Source organism: Nannospalax galili, unplaced genomic scaffold (assembly GCF_000622305.1).
Source record: "Nannospalax galili isolate Female #2095 unplaced genomic scaffold, S.galili_v1.0 scaffold179, whole genome shotgun sequence".
NCBI lineage: Eukaryota > Metazoa > Chordata > Mammalia > Rodentia > Spalacidae > Nannospalax > Nannospalax galili.
Window position 1 is genome coordinate 1,432,326 of NW_008342627.1, and position 25,374 is coordinate 1,457,699.

Sequence of the window (25,374 nt, forward strand, 5' to 3'; positions counted from 1 at the left end):
CTCCATCCCATCATCCCAGCTCTGTGGAACACTTCAGTGGGTCTTCTCGACCTCGAGATAATTTGATGCCAGAGGGCCTCCCATGCCTCCACAGTTACACACCGAAGATGAATCCCCAGGAGCTCCAGCAGCAGAGAAGCTTCTTATATGAAGACGAGCCACCAGCCATGGAGTGTGTGATGGGTGTGTGCTTACCATCTCATGCCTCGCCGGTCCTCCCTGTCCCTGTTTTGTGAGGCTTAAAAGAATTAGTGTGCTCGAGGAGGAGCATGCCTCACACCTATTCCCCAGCACATGGGAGGTGGAAGCAGGAGGACATATAGTAGGGCTATAGCACCGGCTTTGTTATTAGAAGCACCAGCAGGTGCAGTGCCCACTGCCAGCTCATCAGCCATGCAGGAAGGCACATAAACGTCTGTATTCTGTCACCTTTACTTCTAATAGTGCAATGATTTGACTTCACACATGAAAAACTAAGGTGTCCTGAGTTTAAAACAGCAAAAGCAACAGCACTGGTGGTTAAAGGAGACTGTGGTCAGCTTCTTCAGTACCTTTGTTTCCATTCACGAACCTGGCGCCTACGCTAGAGACTGGTCAAGAACCACCAAGCGACAACTACGCACTGCGCTCAACTGAAACACAGCGAAGGTGTTTGTATCCTGAAAAGGCGGCGCATCCCAAAAGCTAACCAGCAGAACCCGCCAAGCAAATCACGTAAGCTGCATCCATTTTCACACCTCAAAAAAAGACATTTATTCTTTTCCATAAACACTATGTAGCGAGAACAGTCAGGTTGTGTCATGGACTGGGAGGTGACTGATTAACTCCCTTTCGTTTCCAAACCGCATCAGGCAGTCGCTGCATTTGTGAGGCAGGTCGGAGGAGTGCTTGAAATCGAGGTGGATTTTCAAGTCTTCAATCTGTGCTGTTGAGTACTCACAGTACTGACACAAGTAGATGCCCTCAGATAAGTGTGAGCTGAGGTGCTTGCAGTACTCCAGCATGCTGGAGAAGCCCTTCCCACAGTCGTCACAGACGTGCGGGAAGATCTTTGTGTGCTCAATGGCCACGTGCCTGTTCACGTTCGTGTGAAGTCGGCTCCGAAACCCGCAGACCTGACACACAAAGAAGTTCTTGCACTTGTCGAAGGCGATCTTGCTCAGGAGGCCGTACCGGCCGTGCTCGGCACCGCTGCGCTTGTCGCTCAGTTCGATCAGCTTGCAGGCATGCTCGTTCACCACGTGGCTGTGCAGGTCCTCAGGGTCGCCGGTCTCGTGCTCACAGAACTGGCACAGGTACTGCTCGTCACAGCTGTGCTGTTGGAAGTGCAGGTACAGGTCGCTGCTGGAGGAGAACTGCACGTCACACTGCTCACACCAGTACAGGTGGGCGCCGAAGTGGATGTCGGCGATGTGCTGGCTGAGGTTCTCCAGGATCACGGTCTTGTAGTCACAATACTTGCAGATGTAGGGGTCCTCCCCATGGAGCTTGGTGTGCTCGATAAGCAGCACGCGGGTGGAGAAGCGTTCCTTGCACACGCGGCACACGTTCAAGTCGGTGCGCTTGTGCTTCAGGATCATGTGCTGCTTCAGGTCAGAGAAGTACTTGCTGTTGAACTCACACAGCTCACACTTGTAGAGGCCGCTGCTGTTGGCCCTCAGTAGAGGCCACTTCTGCTGGGCAGTCACATTCAAGGCTTGGCTCTTGTCAAGAATTTTACAGAGTTTAGCTGGAGGCTCCTCCTCAGTCTGGTCTGGGAGGCTCTCAGAGGAGTTGTTCTCCACGTCATAGTCCTCAGAAATGGCATGCACTTCTACTGCGATCGGGACGTCCTCGGCAGCGTGAACCTCGAGAGGGCCCTCCTCTTGAGTCTGCTGGGGTACGAGCTCCGGAGAGCCACACTCCTCATCACAAATTTCAACATCAGCAGACTTTTCTGAAAAAATAAAGCAGACCCCTTATCTTGAGTTTATCACTAAGACCTATTAGATAGTCACATCAAGAGTAGTTATGGTATGCCCTGCTTCTTAATGCATCTGCACAAAACATGCTAACTCCACTCGCGAATGAGCCCCTAACCTGCAGAAAAGGCAGTGCGCTCTAGAACCCTGAGCACAGGGCTGGGAACCAGGGAGCTCTGATTTCTGTTTCTGGTTTTGATTCCATCTGCAAATTTGGGCAGGTCACTTGCTGTCTCAGGATCAGAATCATCATCTGTAAAGGGATTTAGAAAAATATATCAAAGCATTAAACATCACAAAATACAGCAGTGTTTTAAAATCAACAGACACAGTTCAGATTTGGCAATGAACGAGCACAGTGTCCCCCGTACAGTCCCCACATGAAAGGGCACAGTGTCCCCCGTACAGTCCCCACATGAAAGGGTGCAGTATCCCCCGTACAGTCCCCACACGAAAGGGCACAGTGTCCCCCGGACAGTCCCCACATGAAAGGGCACAGTGACCCCCATACAGTCCCCACATGAAAGGGCACAGTGACCCCCATACAGTCCCCACACGAAAGGGCACAGTGTCCCCCGTACAGTCCCCACACGCAAAGAGAATGTGCCAAACAACCCACCCCTTTGCTTCTGTGCTCCATTTGGACTAGAATACACTTTCTGCACATCTTTAGCAATTTTAGGGCACTAAGACTAAGCCTTTATTCCTTCAGCCACGTTCCCTCCACGTTAGCATGGGGAACAGAGTAATGGTAAACAGAGGAAAATGGACTGCAGCATGTGTGGGGTTTTCAGACTTTTTACTTTGAGTATTTAACCTGCATGTGTCAAGTGTCATGCAATGCCCACTCAGGTCAGAAGGGGGCATCAAAGCCCCTGGAACTGGAGTTACAGACAGTTGTTAGCCGCAATGTGGGTGCTAGGAACTGAACCCAGATCCTCTGCAAGAGCAGCCAGTGCTCTTAACCGCTGAGCCATCTCTCCAGACCCCGACCCCCCACTTTGTGTGTGTGTCTGTGTGTTTGTGTGTGTTAGATTTTATTATAACCCCCCGTTTCCCCTCTATCAACACTTTACATTAGTATGGGTCACTTCTTAGAGTCAGTGGTTGACACGTGACTGTGGTACTGACAGTTTATTACTGACTGAAGCCTACACTTCAGCCAACCTTGGTTTTTACCTAATGCCTTTTTGGATCCCACATTACATTTAGCCATGTCTCTCTACAGGACTGGGATTTTTTTGTTTTAGACAGAGTCTCTTTGTACCTCCACCTGCCTCTGCCTCCCAAGTGCTGGGATTAAAGGCGTTGTTTTAAAAGACTATGGGGGAAGGGGTGTGCTGGAGAGATGGCTCAGCAGTTAAGACCACCAGGTGCTCTTACAGAGGACCCGGGTTTCATTCCCAGCTCCCACATGGCAGCTAACAACTGTCTCAAACTCCAGTTCTAGGTGATCTGATACCCTGTTCTGAACTCCATGGCCATTGCACAACACTGGTGCACTTACATCCATGCAGGCAATACACTCATACACATAAAATAATTTTTTTTTTTGAGGCAGGGTCTCCTTGTAGCCCCAGCTGTCTTGGAACTCACTATGTAGACCAGGCGGGCTCCGAACTCACAAATATCCGCCTGCCTCTGCCTCCCAAGTGCTGGGATTAAAGGCGTGCGCCACCACACCCGGCTAAAATAAAATTTTTAAAAATTAAAAAAGACTGAATACTGGTCAAACATTTTACAGAATTCTCTACTAATGGGATCTATTTCTTTTTTGCAGTTAGACTGAAATTAGGGTTCCTGGGGGGCAAACCGAGTGGTAAACTGCCATCTCCATCACTAGCTGCTGACCATCACTGGCTAATGTGGTGCCCAGGCCTCTCCACTGTGACGGCCTTCTTTCCTGGAGCCCACCTTCTGGAAGGAGGCCACGCTGCAGCCCACATTAAGGAGTCAGTTCCATCTCCTCAAGGCAGAGACACTGACACAGGTAACTGGGAATGTTTTGTGCAGGCAGATCTTCCCTCCTCTACTTATAGTACCTACAGTAGGACTCGGAGCTACAATTCAACGTGTTCTCAAAGGTTTTCAGCTCTGGCTATTGAAGGCCTTCTTTTCCCCTTCAGTGCCGGGCAGACCCCAGGCCTCCCATGTGCTGGAGAAGTCCTGCCAGTGAGCAGCCTCAAGAACACTTTCAGTCAACTCCATGCTCCTTCGGCGTGACCCTACTGTGTATGTGCATGTGTGTGTGCGTGCGCACGTGGTTCTGCTTTTGAACATTTCCCTATTTCCAGGCACTATCAGATGCTCCGAGCTCATCTGATCTCAGCTAACAGCAAAGAACACACATGGACTATCACAGACATAGCACAGTCTGTATGTGACCATCTGAGTTGATACTGAGCTCAATGTGGATCTACACTGATGCCAGAGTCTACACGACCTTGTCACAGATCAGGAGCAGCAGTAGCTATAGTCAGGAGGGTATATACACACTGTTATCATCTGCCCATGCTTCAGAAAGGGGTGAACAGACAACACAAGGCTGAGAGGCCCCAAATGCTTGCTCCGCCGTTCCCTTCTCTCAGCCCTGCAGACTGAGGTATGGCTGAGTGAGAGAGCTGAGGGGAGAACTATTCTGAACACACGACTGAAAGCATTCCCAACTCTGGTCGCTCCTGCTTTGCCAGCAACTTCTAGCCAACAAGAATGGTCAAGGAGTTTCCTTAAAAATGAAAAACCCTGGGGGCTGGAGAGACGGCTCAGAGGTTAAGAGCACTGGCTGCTCTTGCAGAGGACCCAGGTTCAAATCCCAGCACCCACATGGCTGCTAATAGCCCTAATTCCAGTTCCAGGGTTCGATGCCCTCTTCTGGCCTCCTGGGGCACTGCATGACATGGGTGCACTTATACACATGCAGGTAGTACGTGCATACACATAAAATAAATAAAAAAAACTTTGAGACCAGTCCACCCAAACACTAAAGAATATACTTTTTTCTCAGCAGCCCATAGAACAGTCTCCAAAATTAACCACATATACAAATCTCAACAAATTTAAAAAGAAAAAGAAAATATTCTGGAAAAGAGCCATACCTTTGTTGTCAAAATACTTGAAGTCTGGCTGTCTCATGGAACAGACGCTGTAACAATGATCAGAGAAGATGCCACTGAATCCGTCTGCGATTCTGCTTATGCCAGGGGCGTCTGAACAGAGAACAAACGGTGCAGTTATGACCTGACATTCCCACGTTTTCCATTTTTCCTAGAGATGCTAAGGATTGAACTGGGACCTTGTACATGCCACACAAGCACTCCACCACTGACCTCTGCCCCTACCCAAATTTTCATGATTTTAATGATGCTGTCACCAAGGAAGGCGTGGTCTTTTCCTCAACCTTTAAGGCTTTCGCACTGTAGATTGGACACTAACATCTAGCTTTAAAAGAGCCATAAACTCAAGACTCCCACAATCGAGGAGTCAAGCAGGTGATGCCACATCAATTCCAAGACTGCTCTCCAGTGCCAAGGGAGGCTCATGAATTTGAAGCCAGTCAGAGCTAAATAGCAGGGTCCTGACTCTAAATAAGTTTAAATAAGATTACAAAACAAATATGTTAAATACACCCAAGGAAATATCTGCCTTCTAATTTGAATCTCAAAAACTATAAATATGTACTAAATGCCATGCTAAGGTTTAAAACAGTGAACCCAGGCACCATGGATTACCAAGAAAGCATAATCCACAAAGGAAGTGGTCAGAGGACTGTGAGGGCTTCAGAAGGCAGCCACTCCCAAGACTGCTCAGAAAACAGCAGTAAGCCATAGATCAGGCTGACCTTCCTCAAGGAGGAAGAATGCGTGTGGGGAAACTAATGGGTGAGCAGAGATGGGCTAGTGGGAAAGATGGACAGCCATCTTCCGTGTTTCCTTCCAAGACAGGGTCTTACACAGCCCAGGCTGCTCTCAATTTGGATCCCTCCTGCCTCCACCTCTGAAGGGCTGTGATTACAGGTGTGTACCACCACACCTACCTTCATGTGGTGCTGGGGATGGAACCTAGGGCTTTGTGCATGCCAGGCGAGCACTCTACCACAGGAGTCACAGCCCCAGCCCAGAGCTCTCCTTGTTCCTAGTACAGCAGAGCCAACCTCAATCACAAATCACATAATCAAAAGGGATGCTCACATTTCTGAAAATACAGAGCTTTTCTCCTTCAATAATGCAAAATGCTTTCTGCAGAAGTTATCACTGTTACCTTAAGCACAGCTTGTGACTGACAGGCAGAGTCCAATCATGCTACACAAATGACCTGGAAATCTAATCTTAAATATTTGTAACACACAGAGCTGGGAGAACTGAGTGAAGAGTGTTCATGACACATCCCTAGTGCACGTCGACAGTGAGCTGCAAAGATTCAGAGAATGCAGTTATGGGTTCCTAGCAGAAAATGATCCAGATACTTGAATCCTATCATGTACGTGAACAGCATAAATTTCATGGAATCGAGCCCATGACTTAGTTTCAAAATGCAGTCACGCGCTGACCTGAGTAGCGGGAAGGGTGTAACGTCTTCCTCTTTCTTTTTTTAGGATGTTCATTCATATCTTCTCACCCTAAAAAATGAAAGACATTTAACAAACTTGGTGCAGTAGTATGATGTTATTCTAAATAGTCTTTCTAGTCAAAGAATTTATTAACAATAAGAAATGTAGCACATGAAAATAATCTTGTAAGAACATTACAGAATGCCTCTATTAAAAGCATTGCTTCCCAGGTCACCCTGAACTGTGGGACTCTGTCTCAAACAAACAGCCAGGTGTGGTATCCCTTGCCTTTAATCCCAGCATTCCTAAGGCAAAGCAGGTGAATCTCTGTGAGTCTGAGGCTAGCTAGCCTGGTCTACAGAGAAATTCTAGTCCAGCCAGGGCTACAGAGAGAGACCCTGTCTCAGGAGAAAAAAAAAAACCAACAACAAAAAAACCAACCAACCAACCAAAAACCAAACAAACAAGCCATTATGCAATCAATGCCTAGGGGCATACCACAGATTTCTACAGATTTCAGGCAAAACATGGATGTATTTCCTTTAAAATATGTCATCAGTCTATATTAGCACAATGGCTTCAAGAAAGTACACACTGCACTGAATCTTCGAAATCAGTAATTTTCAAGCTGGAGAGATGCTCAGCCAGAACACTGGCTGCTCTTGCAGAGGACCCTGGTTCTGTTCCCAGCACCCACATGGCAGCTAACAACCATCTATAACTCCAATTCCAGGGGAATCTGATGCCCTCTTCTGACCTCTGTGGGCATTGCATAACACAGGTGCACTTACATACACGCAGGCAATGTGCTCAAATACAAAAATTTAAAAATTACAAAAATATTAATAATTTTCAAGAAAACACATTTACTAGGTGACATTCTACATTCTACCGAGACAATTTCCATGAAATGTCAGAAAATTAATGAATCAGCCTCATTGCCTCCCACTTACTTGGTGTGACTCCCAAAACCTCAGTGAAGAAAGGTGAATTACAGGTGAGTTTCCACAGATGGCAAAAACCTGGTCAGACAGCAGCAGCCACGTCAGCGAGACGCCCTCGGTCAAACTCCCAAGTACAGCGCCACCATACTTTAACACACAAAGAATGGGCTCAGGTAGTTTTTTAAACACTAAAAATTGTATATATTGTACATGATATTCTATGTACATTTTTCTAATTTCTTTTACATGAATTTACCTTCTTAATAGATAGCTATCTTGAAGCCAAAATACCACTATAAGTCTGCATTAATTTATTCTGCTATAGGAAATCACAAATGAAATCTAATACTGAATTGCAGCCCTGAAATGTCCAGATTAAGAACAACTTCCTTAGCACTGATCAAAGCCAGACAGTGAGGACCTGCATTCACCCCTGGGTTATGTGTTAGCCACATTGACTCAGAATGGTTGGTTATTCCTTGCTATTGATTAGTAAACTGAGACCTAATAAAGTTAAGGCAGAGCTGGATATTCAATAAGTGGTGAGGGTGGATTTGATCAGAAGTCTAGCCAATTATTGTTTTGTTTTTTGGTCTTTTTTGAGACAGGGTCTCCCTGTAGCCCCAGCTAGCCTGGAACTTCCTATGTAGACCAGGCTGGCCTTGAACTCAAGAGATCTGCCTGCCTCTGCCTCAGGAGAGCTGAGATTAAAGGCGTGCGCCACCACGCCCGGCCTCAAGTCTAAACAATTTTAAAGCCCATGTTTTCTATTCCCTTATTTTAGTTTTGGAAACAAATATGGAATAAAGCGAGCAACCTAATTCCAAAGGCTTGTGAAAACCAGAACTGCTTCTCCCATCTGTCCACACAGAGCTGCACCCCGAGTGCTGGTTTTCTTCTTTCCCTTCTTCCTTTTTGTTTTCAGACAGGGAGGGTTTCACTACATAGTGAGTAGTGGTCTAGCCTTGACTCATAGTCCTACTGTCCCAGCCTCTTGAGTCACTTCACTGCTTAGCCAAGGTGATCTCTCGTGTCTACTGGAATCTACCTTGAGTGTGCATACTGCTCTGGTCTATCAGCACTGTACTGTACTCCATCACAGTGATGAGACAGCACTCTCCTGACTCTTCTGCTACCCAAAGACATCTTCTTCCCAACAACCCTGTGAGGAGCCCACAAGCACTATCCAACACACCTCACTTTAACCAAGAAGAGACTGGCTCGGTTAAAGCCAAGGACAACACAGCAGAATCCAAGATGAAACATCCATCTTCTGACTGCTGGGTGCTGAGTAACTAGCTGTGTGCGTGTAGATCCTCACTGCTCCGCACTGGCACCTGCAAATTCATTCTGGTCCAGCTCACACATACGGCCCAGTGCAGGGAGGTAACCACCTGAAAAACTGAAACCATGGGACTTATAAACCCCAAGGGTCATTCCAGAATTTACATAGCCAACAGCTTCACACTTCATGTTCTAGTAGACAGGCTAAGGTCAGGGAGAACACTGAAAACATGTGAATAGAAAAACAAAGGGAGCTGGAGAGATGCTCAGGGGTTAAGAGCACTGGCTGCTCTTGCAGAGGACCGGTTTTGGTTCCCAGCACCCACATGGCAGCTGACAACCATCCATAACTCCAGTTCCAGGGGATCCAACCCTCTTGTGACCTCCAGGGCATTGCACAACATGGGTGCACTTACATACATGCAGGCAATACACTCAATACATATAATCTAAAAATAATAAAATAAAAAAAAACAAATACCTGATATATTTGTTAGCATCTCTCTGCACCTGGGGTTTTCAAGCAACAAGTGTAGAAAACACATAATGTGTTCACTAAAGAGACGGAATGAGATGTCTTCATACAATACACAATAAGCACATGGGCGGTTACTCAGTGCCCACTTAAGATTTTTAATTATACATGTATGTGTGTGCAGGAACCAGTGTAGTCCAGGAGAGGGTGTTAGAATCCCCTGGAGCTGGACATAGAGGCAGTTGGTTACCCGAGGATAATGTGGGTGTTAGGACCCAAACGCAAATCCTCCCATATTTTTATTTTCATTTTATATGTATGAGTGTATTGCCTGCATGTATGTGAGTGCACTCGTGTCGTGCAATGCCATGGAGGTCAGAAGAGGGCTTCGGATTCCCCTGGAACTGGAGTTAAGGGCGGTTTGCAGCCTCCATATGGGTGCTGGGAATTGAACCTGGGTCCTCTGCAAGAGCAGTCAGCACTCTTGACCACCGAGCCATCTCTCCAGCCCGTCCGCTTTATTTAAAAATACTTTATTATTATGTGTATGAGTGCATCGCCTGCATGTGTGCAATGCCCAGAGTCAGAAGACGGATCCCCTGGAACTGGAGTTACGGACGGTTGTTAGCCACCATGTGGGTGCTGGGAACCGAACTCAGTCCTCTCCTAGAGCAGCCAGTGCTCTTAACGGCTGTGCATCTCTCCAGGCCCCTCAGCTGCATTTCCAATGCTGTCAAAACACTTTTTCCCTTTCATAAAAACAAAGTGTAAGAATTTTCAGGACTGGCGAGGTAACTCAGAAGGCAAAGGTGCTTGTGGCCCGGCCTGACGACCTGAGTTCGACTCCGGAGCCCCCAGGGTGGAAGGCGAGCACCGACTCCCAGGAACAGTCTTTTTACCCCACAGGCGCCCCATGGCTCACCGGCGCAGGCACACCCGCAATCAATAAACAGTTTAAAAATTCAAACAAGCACTTTCACATTTTAATTGCGGCCCGGCGCGGTGGCACGCGCGGAGCTCGGCCCTCGGGAGGTGGCGCCGGAGGGTCAGCCTGGGCTACGCGCGGCCTGTCACCCGCAGCCCGAGAGCGCGGGGAGGGCGAGGCCCGCGGCGGGACGTCCAGAGCCGGCTGGGCCGGGATCACCGCGCGGAGGCCGCACAGCCGGACCGAGCGGCCCGCAGCCCCGCGCAGGCGCAGCTCGGCAGCCCGGCCTCATCATACGCAGCCACGCCCGGCCGCCGCTCCGCCGAGGCTGGGAGGCCGGGACCTCAGAGGCCCTCCCGGGCGACGGGTGGAGGAGGCCGCCCGGCCGCAGCCCTCGCCCGCCCCGCCGCCCGCGCCCTGCCCGCCTAGTCCGGCCGCACTCACCGCGTCGCTCCGCGCCTGCGCCACTCCGGGCCGCGAGGGGAGGAACCTAACGAGGAGGGCGGGGCCTGACGACGAGGGCGGGGCCCACCCTATCAGGGAGGGGCCTGCGGAGGGCGGGGCCTCGCGGCGGGGGCGGGGCCTACCCTGTTTCTGCCGCAGGGCAGGCGAGCCTAGCGCCCCCTGTCGGCGCCTTCCGCGGCGCCCTTTTCCACTAGCCCAGCGGGCTTCTTGCCCCGCGCGGCAGCCCGAGGTCCGCCGCTTGCACCGCGTCCGGCTTTTCGCCGAGCCGCGGGGTGGCTGTACCGAGGCCCCGCCAAGATCCCCGCGGGCTGGATACCTCCTGTGCGCAGGGCCGGGCCGCGATCTGACTCGGGTAGGCTTCGGCCTGGGCCCGGGACGCCGCGGTGGAGGGTACGAGGGCCTCCTGAGGACTGGATGCCGGCGCTGCGTCCTTACTGCGCGCAGACCGGAAGGTCAAACACGAGCCCGACTGCGCGCCGTTTTCCCTGGGATCGCTGGAGCTGGGGCTGGAGCCCCGCGGCGTGTGCCTCGCAGGGCGCGGCTGGGGTTCGAGCCCCCAGTACTGCAAATAGCGGTCAAGGCGGCCGTGCCGAGCGCACAGTCGAACCTGCTGGGAGTGGAGTAAGAGCCGGGCGTGGCGCACGCCTTTAATCCCTGCACTCGGGAGGCAGAGGCAGGCGGATCTCTGAGCGATCCAGGCCATCCTCGTCTACACAGCGAGTTCTAGGCCAGCTGGGGCTACAGGAACCTTCCCCCCATAAAGAATGGAATCTGGGCCTCTACCCTGGAGCTACCCCCAAGTCCTCCAGTTCCAGATTGAAGATGTCAGTACCAATTACAGATTAGACAAGCTGAAGACTCTTAGTTTTGTAGGCTAAGCACCCAGCTGACTAGGTCCTGACCGCGTGCAGTACTGCTCAAGGTCATTTGCAAGGTCGGGACTGCGGCTGCCGCCCCGCCCTACGGCTGGCGGTGCCCTCCCGGGTAGTCACCTGCTGCCCGGCGGAACGCCTGTCCTGCTCGCCTTCCCTCGGGAAGTGCAGCTGCGGCGTCGCTACTGGTTTCTGAGGTTCGGGGTGATGATCTCATAATCTTCATGCGCGTTCTCAGCTCAGTCCAACGAATGTTCAGGAACGCTGGTGTGCCCTGCATAAAGTAGGGAGGGATCCGCAGACGTTCATCCTAGCCACAGCATAGAGAGTCCATACATGATTGATACTCGGGTGCTGGATTCTTAAAGAGCTGTGTCCTTCCTTCCATGTTTCCCAGTCTGAATCCGATGGAGGCCACCAGAGGGCACCGTGCAACCACCATGAGTTACAGTGTTTCTCGTGCCCTGAAGTCTTGGTCGTGTGTAGTCTGTCATAATTCTACAGCAGTTTGATTCCTGAACATTTTGTAGTCAAAGGAAACACACATCCCCTTGTCCTCATTGCTTAAAAAAAAAAAAAAACTTGCACGGTGAGCATTAGGGTTTAGATGTCATGCAACCCTATCACATATAAAACGCAGCTTGGAGTTCTTTGATTAACTGGGGTCTTTGCAGGTCCTTTTCCAGGTCTCCCCTCTCCTCGTCTTACCCTTAAGAGGGGGCAGCTGGGGTAAAATCGCTATGTTAGGCCATGCTGATCTGTCTCCCTCCTCCTCAGAAGTTGTGAAACTAAAGGAGTGCATCACCATGCCTGGCTACTGGAACCTTCCCAAAGAAACCTTTAGCCGCCCTTCTTCCACGTTGTGTCTCACTTGTAGCATCCTCAGCCCTTTCCTGATTGAGGACGGGTAAGTTTTTAATACAACCAAGACAACAGAAAAATGTACAGGGTTACCACCATCCCACAGCCCTGAGCGGATGGCAATACTTTCTTCCATGCCTTCCATTACTTTTATACTTGTATGCATATATTTTTATGCACTTTTAAAGATTAATTACTTTGTTTGATGGATATGAATGTTTTGCTTGTATATATGCAAGTGCCCACAGAGGCCAGAAGAGGGTGTCAGATCCCCTAGAATTGGAATTACAAGTAGGTTATTAGCTGCCATGTTGGTGCTGGGAGCCAAAACTTGGGTCCTCTACAAGAGCAGCCAGTACTCTTAACCACCAAACCATTGCTTCAGCCCCTATATTTTTCTTAAACTCAAATCATTAGGGAGCTGGAGTCAGCTCAGAGGTCAAGAGCACTGGCTGTTCTTGCAGAGGTCTAGGATTCAGTTCCCAGCACCCACGTGGTGGTTAATAACCATCCATAACTCTAGTTCAGGGGCTCTGACACTCTCTTCTGGCCTCCATGGCATTGCACAACCTGGGTGCACTTACATGTATACAGGCAAAACACTCATACACATAAAAGAAAAATAACTCAGCTTGGCATGGTGGCATATGCCTTTAATACCAGTACTTGAGAGGTAGAGGCAGGTGGATCTCTATGAGATCAAGGCCAGCCTAGGCTACATCGCCAGTTCCAGGCCTGCCAGGGCTACATAGTGAGAGACCCCATCTTTTTAAAAAATCTATTAGAATTGCTATTGATGTCAATGGTGTTTTAAAATTCTTACTATAAGCACTCTTCCCATTTCCTGTACATAAGCAGGGGTAAGCAGGATGTTCATTCTACTGTAAATAAGCCAAGATGAGTAAGTGGAAGGGAGGGGCAGGAGGAGGCCAAAAGTTTGAAGCCTTCCTTCCTAGTGTGGAATGAGCTCTAAGCCTGCCAGTGCTATAGAAAGAGACTCAGCCTCGAACAACAGCAATGACAAAAGGCAAGGGTTGGGGAGTGTGGTTTTACTCTAATCAGCAGCTCTTGGGCTCTTCCTTACAGCCCTGGGTGCCTTAAGCGAGAGAACTGCCAGTCAAACAGACATGGACATGCTGAAGCCAGTGCCAGACATCCAGAATACTCCAGGCAGCCAAAGAAAACTGCCTGATAATCCCCACTGATGGCCCTGGTTCCTGAGAGCACAGCCTCCATCAGGGCTGGTAGAAACATTCTGAGCCGGACGCCAGACAGCTTGCCATGACAAGCCTCCTAATACTAGGTGACCTGCCACTGTTTCTACCTGGTGGGGAGGAGGAGCTCTCCCCTGGTGAACTCCCATGGGGAGTGCAGGTCTGATGCTAAGAAGCAAAGTTCCTCCTATATGTGTGGTGTACTGTGACTGGGTCCAAACCCAAAACTGTATTTGCATGTGAAGTGTGATGTTATTGGTCCAAGCACCCTTTCTGATGTTACAGAAGCAAGACACAAAGATCACTCAGTGAGTCCACTGAGAGACACACTCCTGCACTGTCTCTCCAGGTGTTATCCTTAGGCCCAATAAAAGGCCTTTCTCAAGTGTCCTTTCCTTACTTGCTTTCAGGAGCGAAGGTTTAACTGCTAACACGGAGAACGAGGCAGCAGGGACCGGAGTGAGGTGGTGATGGCAGAGACGGCAGAGCGGTGGCGAGCGGTCTACAGGCTGAGCTACGGAAGAGGCAGACAGCTAAAGCCAGAGCCGAACAGTTCTAGAGTGACCAGAACAGGGAAGAGAAGAATGCTGGGAGTAGACAGAGGGCAGAGAGCCGAGGCTGAAGAGACATAAAAGTCTAAGAGGGTGCAGTCCTGGCCACCACAGGACTTCCAGAGCCTGAATCAGGGCCAAGAGCTGAACTAGCTAGAGTTAAGGCAGAAGAACCCTAACTTTCTATCCCTGTATAAGAGCTTAACACCTGTAGAGCTGAGTCCCACAGGAGAGCCCTGAGAAGGGCCCCCACCTGCTGCTGCTCTGTCTGCCTCCTGCTATTACTCACTGTCGTCAAACACTGAGGGCAACAAAAGCTGCAAAGATCACACTGGAGGCTTTCTCCTGGCCCACCTGTGTAGGCAGGGCAGCGAGACCCTCAGCCAGTTGAACCGGAAGGACATCGGACAGTACCATGACTGGCCAGGCCTGGCGACACAAGCCTCTAAACCCTGCTCCTTGGAGGCTGAGGCAGAACATCACTTGCAGAATACATGTTATGTGCCTGTGTTTATGGGACTTGAATTGATTAAAGCCCTTACCTATGAGAACAGAAGTCTTCAGGGTCAGACAGATGTTCCCTGCACCGTGGGCTGTGGCTAGGGAGAGCTTCTCAGGAGGAAGGCTGGCAACCAAAAAGGGGCATACGGCAAAGGGAACAAGAAGCAAACCCAGATGGTTTCTCTCGTCCTAGTTCTTTTCTGTTGCTGTGACAAATACCCTGACACAAAGCAGCTTAGGAGAGAAAGAATTGATTTCAGCTCACAACTCCAGGATACAAAGCCAGGAGAGGTGTTGTGTGCCTTTTATCCCAGTACTCGGGAGGCAGAGGCAGGGGGATCTCTGTGAGATGGAGGCCAGCTGGGGCTATGGGAAGACCCCGACTTGAAAAAAAGCAAACAAATAATTCCAGGTTACAAGCATTACTTGGGGGAGTCAAGGTGACAGGAACTTGAAGCAGTTGGTCACATGACGACCAGTCAAGAGCACAGAAATACACGCAAGCTTACTACTCAACTAGCTTTCTCCAGTCTGACACAGTCCAGGACCCAAACCCGGGGAAGCATGCTCCCCACAGTGGGCTGGGTGTTCCCATATCAGTTAACAAGAGACAATGCCCCCACAGGCATGCCCACAGGCCAAGTTCATCAGTCTGGTTGTGGCAAGTTGACAATTACAGCTGACTGTCACGACTGTGGAGTTTAGATTTAATCCCACAACAGTGAGAAGTCATTGATTGGTGGGATAACCATCAGGTTTGTATTTGATGGTGATTTCTAGTATGATGTGGGGTAAGGATTGCTCCCTAGAGATGGAAAAGTTACACACAATCACACTCTTCTGGGATAAGGAGGATAAAGAACAGACTTTGGGCTAAAACACAAGGAAGGAGTGAATCCGGCCAAGAAGGACGCACCACTTGACTTGGATTTATTCTTTCCGATCTCTGGCCAATCACATGGTGCCCACCATCACTGAGGGTGGCTTTTCCCAACCTAAGCTATCCTCCTCTGGACACACCCTCCGAGACACACTCAAAATAATGCTTGGAGGGGGCCTGGGAATGCTAGCCAGTAAAGTGCTTGCCTCATACGCACAAAGCTGTGGGTACGGTCTCCAGCCCGACACAAACTAGGGCATGGTGGCACATGCCTGTAATCCCAGCATTCAGGAGATGGAGGGCAAAGCATGAGAAATTGGAGGTTATCTTTGGCTACACAATGAGTTTGCAGTCAACCTGGGCTACATGAAGACCCTGACTCAAAAACAAATGCTCTTCTAGTTTGTAGATATTCCTTAATCAGGTCAGGTTAGCACCTAAAAGTAACTACCAAACCTTACCAAAAAGAAATCTGACTTTAAAATGTACATTTATCAGTTTAATATAAGCAGAACATTATTAAAACCATAACGGACTGGAGAGATGGCTCAGCGGTTAAGAATACTGACTGTCCTTGCAGAAGACTGGGGTTTGAATCCCAGCACCCACATGGCAGCTAACAACTGTCCATAACTCCACTTGCAGGGGATCTGACAGCCTCTTCTGTCCTCCGCAGATATTGCATGACACAGGTGCATTTACCTACATGCAGGCAATACACGAATACACATAAAATAAAAATAATAAGTAAAATATTTTTTAAAAAGAATAATTTTAGGGCGTGGTGGCGCATTCCTTTAATCCCAGCATTCGGGAGGCAAAGGCAGGTGGATCTCTGTGAGTTCAAGGCCAGCCTGGTCTACATAATGAGTTCCCGGACAGCTGGGGCTACAGGGAGACCCTGTCTCAAAAAGACCAAAAAAAGAAAAAAAAAAAGAATAATTTAAAAAACATAACTAAGAAAAGAAAGGGGGACGTGGACACAGGTTTTATCTCCCATGCACTCCATCCTGTCGGCAATGCTCTGTGGGATGGAGGCACTGGGGAGGCTGTGCGTGGTCAGGGCAGGGCTCTGCTGCAGGACAAATGTGGTTTGGCCCCACCTACTGACTCAGTCCTTGGTGTGCTGGTGTTGGAGTGGCGGGGCCTTTAAGAGGCGGGGCCTGGTGGAAAATGATTAGTTGTGGACACTCTGCCTTCCTGGATTGGTCCTGCCCCATCCCCAGGACTGGATTGTGTGTCCAAAAGCTGGTTGCCACAAAAGTGCCACACCCATGCACTTGGCCTTTTCTTTCTGCAGCTGTTGCTTTTTCATTTCTCCATCCCTGCTGTGATGCCGGCAGGGTCCCTTGCTATATGGGGTTGCTAGCAGGTGCCCTTACCTGTTGAACCATCTTGCTGGCCGGTGATTTACATTTCTGATGTGTTTTTATCCCAGATGGTGGACTTCATGTTATAGATGGCCAGCTGGTAGCTGCAGATTCCCAGGAAGTCACAAAGTCAATACAGAGGACCCTGCGTTCTGCATGTAGCTCTTGCTGGTTATATTTTATGTCATTTCAGTAGCGCATCGAAGCCTGGAAACGGCATGGGTCCCCCACGTGTGTGTAGTCCTCAGCCATTCATCACCTGTGAAGATTCCTGTAAGCACACCTTGGTGCAGGGTTAGTCCATCCCCCTGAACTCTTCCTCACAAGCACATTTGTCCTTTCTTTTCGAGGGACAGAAAATCTCTTGAACTGGCTCAGCAAACCTACCTAAGTTACTCCATTTTGTTCAGAGCCATTTTAGCAGCAACTTTGCTCCACACCAAAATGAAAAGGGGCTCAACCTTGGGTCTTGGGAAATTGTCCTAGCCATGAACCATGGAATGTGCTAATTCCAGACATTATACATCTGACTAACCAGCTGTTTTCGCTTCTGTAATCTGCTTGCTATCTTGGGTCATCTTGACACAGGGCATAAGACCACCCTTGTTATCCTGTTATTATATGACCACCTAGAAGTCATTTACCTTGACTATCTTATTATAGCTAAAATAGTTGGCTAGTTTTAAGGTCACAAAGTTGGATGCCAAGTTATATGACTGTATCACTTCTCTGTATAATGATTGGTTATTGATTAATAGAGTCAAAGTTCTGCTATGTTGTACAAACCTGATTGGTTCACAAGTGTCCTGTTTGAATAATAATTCTGTAATCCTATAAAAACTCTGACCTGACAATCATCAGGGCTGCTTCTTCTCCCGAGAGAGACAGCCCAGCCGGTCGAAAATTAAAATTTACCTCGCTGCTTTTCTTAAAGCGGTGCTGGTGATTTTTTGCCAACTCCGTCCTGTAACACTCTGACAGTTGTGGATCCGCCTTCTAGCTTTACATTTTTTGAACTTTTTTTGTTGTTCTTTGCTTTGGTTTTTCTGAGGCAGGATCTCACCATGTGGCTCTGGCTGGCCTGGATCTTGTTAGGAAGACCAGACTGGCCTCAAGCTCACAAAGCTCTGTCTGTCCCTGCCTCCATCTCCCCAGTGCTGGGATGACAGGCATGCACCACCACACCTGGCTTTTGATTTTTGAGATTTGGGGAATATGATATGATTTGGGGAATCTTTCAGTATGTAACCTCCTGAGAGCAGCCTTTTTCTCTGTGCATAATGTCCTTAAGATCTAGATGAGTTGCTAAATGTAGCAGTGGTGTTTTGTTGTTGTTTACTATTTTTTAAAAGAAATTATAAATTCACAGGATATTTCAAAAATAGCACAGAGCAGTCCTGTGTACCTTTCACCCAGTCTCCCCAAGAGTAGCATCTTACATAAATATAGTACAATATAAAAAACTTCAAATTGTCTCTGGTACAACACACAGCCTTCTTCAAGACTCAATGTCAGGCCTGGCATGGTAGTGCATGCCTTTAATCCCAGCACTTGGGAGGCAGAGGCAGGTGGATCTCTGTGAGGTGGAGGCCAGCCTGGTCTACATAGCGAGCTCCAGGTCAGCTGGGGCTACAGGGAGACCCTGTCTCAAAAGGACCAAAAAAAAAAAAAAGTACTCAATGACTTGGCATGTACTTACTTGTGTGTCACTGTGTAGTTCTGTGCAATTTCAGCACATGTAGAATTTGTAACCAATTCCACAGTCAACATATGAAATTAAGCCTGGAGAAATGCTCAGTGGTTAAGAGCACTGGCTGCTCTTGCAGAGGACGCAGGTTCAAATCCCAGCACCCACAGGGCAGCTAACAACCATCTGTAAGTCCAGTTCCAGGGGATCCAATGCCCTCTTCTGGCTTCTGTGAGTTTGTACACACGGGGTGCACTTACATACATCCAGGCAAAACACTCCTACACATACAATTTTTTTTTTTGGTCTTTTTGAGACAGGGTCTCCCTGTAGCCCCAGCTGGCCTGGAACTCACTATATAGACCAGGCTGGCCTTGAACTTACAGAGATCCGCCTGCCTATGCCTCCCGAGTGCTGGGATTAAAGGTGTGCGCCACCACACCCAGCTACAATTTTTAAAAATCTTTTAAACATAGAAACCTAAGAGGCTGGACGTATGGCTCAACAGTCAAGCAAGGTTCTACTAAGTGGGGAGTCATAGGTTTGATTAATGGCATTGCAAAACAGACAAACAAGCAAACAGAACTTTTCCTGTTTCCCAGATGGCTAAGAATGCTGATCACTTGTTCAAGTATTTATTGTCTGCTTGGATTTCCTCTTTTGAGAACTGTCTATTCAGTTCATTGGCCGATGTATTGATTGGATGATGTGGTTTTCTGATGCTTAATTTTTGCAATTCTTTATATAGTCTAGATATTAACCTGATGTCTGATGTGTAGTTGGCAAAGGTTATCTCCATCTGTGGGCTCTGTGTTCCCTCTGCTGTACAAAACCTTTTTAATTTCATCAATCCCATTTCTCAGCCTTTGGTATTTTTTCCTGTGCTAACAGAGTCCTGTTCAGAAAGACACTCCTATGCAGATGCTGAAGTATTTTCCTTATGTTTCCTTCTAACAGTTTTTTAAATATTTTATTATTTTTATTTTGTGTGTGTGAGTGTATTGCCTGCATGTAAGTGAGTGCACCTGTGTCCTGCAATGCCACGGAGGTCAGAAGAGGGCTTCGGATTCCCTTGGAACTGGAGTTCAGGATGGTTCATAGCTGCCATGTGGTGCTGGGAATCGAACCTGGGCCCTCTGCAAGAGCAGTCAGTGCTCTCAACCGCTGAGCCATCTCTCCAGCCCCCTTCTAGAAGTTTTAAAGTTTCAGTTCTGCTATTGAGGCACCTGAGACCTACTCCAAATCATCTCACTAAGGAACTCTGGGGTAAGGGCTGTGGCATGCCCGTTAAAAACAATAGGTGGTTTGGCAGTGCGTGCCTGTAATCTCAATTCTAGAGAGGCAGAGGCAGGAGGATCTTTGCAAATTCAAGATTAACCTGTTGTACATAGTGCATTCCAGGCCAGCCAGAGACACATAACAAGACCTTGAAATAGAGAAAGAAAAGTCTACAACACAGTTCTGAGAGGTCGGACTGGAGGACCTCCATTTAGTCTCTCCTGTGTTCGACACAGCCTTCAGGATTAAAGAACACGTAGGATTTGTGTAACTTAGCTAACAAAGGTCAGCTAAGACTTCCTCAGCTTCCCAAGGGTGGAAATGATAATTACTCAGTATGTTCCATCTCCACTCTGTCTGCTGAGTTGTTCCCTTGTAATTAGTCTCCTGTTTCTGAACAGAGACAGTGCATCCCCAGGGACAGCCCTTTCCTTTGCACTGGAAACTCCGCATTAAACTTGGTTATCTCATCAGGTGAATTTCCATGACCTGGTCCCCAGGTGAAGTGTCACAGAGAGCAGGGAGTGATGCCAGATGCAGCCTGGTGCTTAGAGGATGAGGAGCAAGTCCAGAACAGGAGCACTGTTACCTGCTATGGGGCACTCCCTGGTGGAGGCGACTCGGGGCCAGCTTGTAGCTCAAGGTCAATCCCTGACATCCCAAAACAAAACAACGAAACAAGAGCTGGGACTCCAACATAATCTGAGTCTCATCTCCCTCTCCCCTCTCTTATTTTTGACAGTGTCTCATGTAGCCCAGGCTAGCCTTAGAATTCATTATGTAGCTGGAGAGATGGTTCAGGGGTTAAGATCACAGGCTGCTCTTGCAGAGAACAGTTCCCAGCACCCACATGGCAGCCAACAACCATCTAAAACAGCAGTTCCAGGGGAATCTGATGCCTTCTTCTGACCACCTCAGGCATTGCACAACACAGGTGCACTTATATACAGATAAGAAATTATACTCAGGGGCTGGAGAGATGGCTCAAAAGTTAAGAACACTGGCTATTCTTGCAGATGACTGGAGTTCAGTTTCCAGCACCCACATGATAGTTAATGGTCCGTAATTCCAATTCCAGGGGATTCAACGCCCTCTTCTGGCCTCTGCAGACACTGTACGCATGCAGTGTACTTACATATATGCAGGCAAAACATTCATACACATGAAATAAAAATAGTCTTTTTAAAAAAGAAAGAGAGGTGCCTGCCAGGGGTGGTGGTGCATGCCTTTAATTCTAGCACTCAGGAGGCAGATCTCTGTGAGTTCAAGGCCAGCCTGGTCTACATACTGAGTTCCAGGCCAGCTGGGGCAACAGGGAGACCCTGTCTCAAAAACAAAAAACAAAAACAAAAACAAAAAAAAAGAAGAGGGGTTAGAGAGATAGCTCAGTGGTTAAGAGCACTGGCTGCTCTTGCAGAGGAACCTGGATTCAAATCCCAGCACCCACATGGTGGCTAACTAGCTTTTTTCGTAAATCCAGTTCCAGGGGATCTGACACCCTCTTCTGGCTTCCATGGCCATTGCACATATGACAAAGGTGAAAGTATATATGTACAGGCATTATTCTCACACATATAAAATAAAAAGTTAAAAAATTTAAAGAAAGCTGGGCATGGTGGCACATGCCTTTAATCACAGCACTCGGGAGGCAGAGGCAGGTGGATCTCTGTGAGTTCAAGGCCAGCCTGGTCTACATAGTGAGAGCTATGGCTATAGGGAGATACTGTCTCAAAAAGACAAAAAAAAGTAATATTAAAATTTTTAAAACTTTGAAAGAAATGATTGATACAGGGTGAGGCTTGGAAGGTTTTCATGATGCTGATCAGTCTGACTCACCCTGTCTTTTAAAATACGTTTGTTTAAAGCATCACACATTTGCTTACAAATATACATCAGTCCACTTGCACAGTATAAGTAATCATGAGACCAGCTCCAATGTAACAGGTACTCAGTCTAAGAGATTTCACGTGTGTGAACTGGGCTGGCTGAAGCCGTCCCAGCTTGGTTTTCCTTTGGCAAAAGAAAAATTAGCGCTGGTCAGGTGACTCAGCAGGTAAGAGTGCTTGCTGTGCAAACCTTACAGCCTAAGTTCAATCCCTGGATCCCACAGTGGAAGAGGAGAGCCAACTCCTGGGAGTTGTTCTCTGACTTCTAAACATACACTGTGGCATGTGTGTGCCCAAATTCACACACACGTGAACACACATGCTTGGAACACACAGAGCACATGTAGAGATCAGAGGTCGTCTTTACAGAGTTCATCTTCTCCTTTCACCTTTGGGTCCCCAGGGTCCAGCCAGGCTTGGTGGGGAGAGCCTGAGTCATCTCAACACGCCCATCTTCATTTATTTATTTAAGATTACATTTCTTTTATTTATGTCTATTAGTGTTTTGCCTGCTATGGAAGTGTACTGTGTGTGTGTGTGTGTGTGTGTGTGTGTGTGTGTGTGTGTGTGTATGTGTTTGGTATCCACAGAAGTCAGAAGAAGGCATTGGGTCCCCTGGAACTGAAGTTAAGAATGGATGTTAGCTGCCATTTGGGTGTTGGGAACCAAACCTAGGTCCTCTGCAAGAGTAGTAAATGTTCTTAACTGCTGAGGCATAACTCTCCCCTCTCCTTACCTCCTTTTGAGATAGGGTCTCACTGTGTAGCCCTGGTTATCCCAGAACTCACTATGTAGACCAGGCTGGTCTTTGCCTCTGAGTGCTGAGATTAAAGGTGTGTGCCACTACACCTAATGGGAAAATGTTTATAAATAAATTCTTCGTATTTTCAAACATCTTTTTTACTAGTTTGAAATCTGATGGTCATGAAGCCATGTTATATTAAGTCAGGTAATACATATTCACTATTTATCTGGATTATTTCTAAATAGGTTAAAAGACTAAAACATTGAAGATAGCCTTTTGTCGTTTTGGGATTTGGGGGACTTGTCTCGTTATGTAGCCCAGGCTGACCTTGAATTCATGAATTCATGCTTCAGCCTCAGTTGGGATTACAGACATGTACCCAAAGACAGCTGTGAGTAGACTGGAGCCCAAGGCAGTGGGTCCTGCCAACTGATGACTTAAGTCCGAGGCCTGGAAGGGAGGGTGCCAGGTGGACAGGAGAGCCGCTGTCCTATCGGTGTTCCTGTCGCTACGATAAGCTGCACTGAACGGAAGGAGAAAGGCTCATTTTGGCTCAGAACTGGGTCAGGCAGTCCATCACGGTGCAACCGCAGGCGGGGAAGGCATGGTGGCAGGGGCAGGAGGCCGGCTGGTTACATCTCATCTGTACTCAGGAAAGTGAGCAGGAAGTGGGGTGGGATGGAAAGCCTCAGGGCCCACACCTTGGGACCCACTTCCTCTGGTAAGGCTTCACCACTTACCCTCCCACAGCCCTCCCAAACAGTGCTGGTGACCAAGTGTTCAAACCTATGAGCCTGGGAGGGACATTTCACACTCAAACCACAGCAGTTACCAAGGACAGGCTCACTGCCGACATCAGCAATGTGATGTGATGAGCAGTCTGGTTGCCATGGTGATGTGGGACCGCGTCAACATCTTGGCAGATTTACAATATGCAAATGGCTGGAAAATCTTTCTTTCCTTTTTTTCCTTTCCTTCTTTCTTTCTAAACGTGGTCTCCTATAACCCAGAGTAACCTTGAACTCCCTGGGTTGAGACTGGCCTTGAATTCACCATCCTCCTGCTCCCACCGGCCGGGTACTGAGATCGTAGGCATGTACCACCATGCTTGGCTCAACTTCTTTCTTTTTATGTTTTTGATGTAGTCTCATGTAGCCCAGGCTGGCCTTGCACTTGCTGTGTGCTGAGGCTTGCCCCAAACTCCATATCCTCCAGCCAGTGCTGGCATTACAGGTGGGCGACATCACACCTGGCCAAAACCGTCTTCCTGATGTAGAATTCAGGCAGATCCACAGTGGCCCTACTGGTGGTGTGGAGACAGTTTCCCAGTGTCTCCTCCTCTTTCTCCAACTCCATTTAGCTGCCTTTCTCTATGTGAACTTGGTCACAAATATAACAGCACCCCTCAAAAATCCTTTGTCCTAAAAGTGAACTGCCTGGTTTTTCCAGTGTGAGAAAAAAAAAAAATGTGTAAGGGAAATGATTAGAGATAATGGGAAATTTGTACAGGATGAATTAATCTCATGTTTTATCAATTCTTTCAGAATTTCACACACCCTTACAAGTATTTTGCTTATATTTATTCCCCTCTCTCCCCTAACTCCTCCCAGATCCACCTCCCACGCCCTCCAGACTTCATGTCCTCTTTTCAAATTATTATTATAATCCACTGGTCTAGCTAGTACAGCCTGTGTATGCATGGGGTGGGGCCATGCACCGAAGCCTGGTGGGCTGGCCCACCAGTGACTACATCCTTAAAGAAAACTGACTCTCCCTCTCCCAGCAGCCATTGACCTTCTCTAGCTGCTCAGCTAACATGGGAGCTCATATGCCCCTCCCCAGGGGCCTGGTTCCTCCAAGGGGCGGGACCTGCCGAGGAGAATTGACTGTGGAGAGCTAGCTGCAGAGGTAGGGGCTTAACGGGCACAAGGGGGAGAGAAAGATGCCCCACCCCCCAAGTCTCACCCATGTGATGTGAGAGGGGGCGCATACCGACCTGGGGCAGGACTGCAGGCCCAAGAGGCGAGGGCAAAAGCTAGCGGTGGGGGACTATGGGCAGGCTGTGGAAGGGAGAAGGGAATGGCGGGCTCTGAGCCACGGCCGAGAGCTGGGCACCTGGTGTTCGTTTCTTTGTAAGCACTCCCCTCCCTCCCCCAATGATATAAATCATAATAAATTCACATAAAGATATGTTATATGGTTTGTCTGATAGCTCTGGGAGCAAGAGACCCCGAGAGAACTCGGGCGACAAAATTGGCATAAGTCGGCGGATGACAGTGCTAAAAATGACAAACCGCACAAGTTTGGAGAAAGCTAGAGAGCTGATGGTGGTGCTGATGTGGATTTTACAATGTATTATAAAATATGTAACTAAAAAGAGGCCAGCCAGGCAGCAGCATGGGCCACAGCTGTGTTGTAAATGTGGGGAAATTGCCCAATTACAGATATATGAAGATTTGTTGAAGGTTACAGAAAAATTAGAAAGCTTGTTACATGAACACAAGTGGAGACCCCAGAGAGGGGGCGTGGCCACTTTGCATAATAAAAGATGTGCCCCAGGCAGGGGGAGCTGAAAAGGCCAGGGAGGTCCTGGCAGAGCCAGTGGCAGAGCTGGAGAGAGAAAAAACAGGACACTTTAACCTGTGTAAAGTCCAAGGACTCAGAGGAAAAGACAGATAATAGTAAAAAAGGAGATGACCTAAAATTAAAAGTAGCAGCAGCTGCCCCTCAGATGCGACCATTGATACAAAAGGAAAGAAAAGCCAACAGTGCTGTAGCTAGGAAATACTCCACACTGAAACTGTTAAAACTAGGAAAAACTTACAAGCAAGCAATCAAAGAGACCCTGTCCACGTGGCTTGTGAGAGTGTGGGACATGGGAGAAAATGACATCAGTCTAAGTCCTTCAGCAGCTTCACAGCTGAGTTAT

The 25,374-nt window shown here is 48.3% G+C and overlaps 1 protein-coding gene across 6 annotated transcripts; it reads right to left on the reverse strand.

Annotated features, from left to right (window-relative positions):
- Positions 1 to 724: 724 nt before the first annotated feature.
- Znf639 (zinc finger protein 639) lies at positions 725 to 12,026 on the reverse strand. 6 transcript variants are annotated; one of them, XM_008838669.2, is made up of 7 exons: positions 11,593 to 12,026; positions 8,647 to 8,853; positions 7,461 to 7,598; positions 6,508 to 6,576; positions 5,057 to 5,167; positions 2,080 to 2,214; positions 725 to 1,936 (listed from the first exon to the last, which is right to left on the reverse strand). In XM_008838669.2, the coding sequence occupies exons 4-7, from the start codon at positions 6,563 to 6,565 to the stop codon at positions 789 to 791; spliced, it is 1,452 nt and encodes a 483-aa protein (XP_008836891.1). In that variant the 5' UTR covers positions 6,566 to 6,576; positions 7,461 to 7,598; positions 8,647 to 8,853; positions 11,593 to 12,026; the 3' UTR covers positions 725 to 788. The 6 variants fall into 6 exon arrangements, with proteins under 6 accessions (XP_008836891.1, XP_029422065.1, XP_029422067.1 ...); XM_029566205.1 differs by lacking the exon at positions 11,593 to 12,026 and adding an exon at positions 10,917 to 11,390; XM_029566207.1 differs by lacking the exon at positions 11,593 to 12,026 and adding an exon at positions 10,580 to 10,672 and having other exon boundaries at positions 7,461 to 7,529.
- Between the last annotated feature and the right edge of the window lie 13,348 nt (positions 12,027 to 25,374).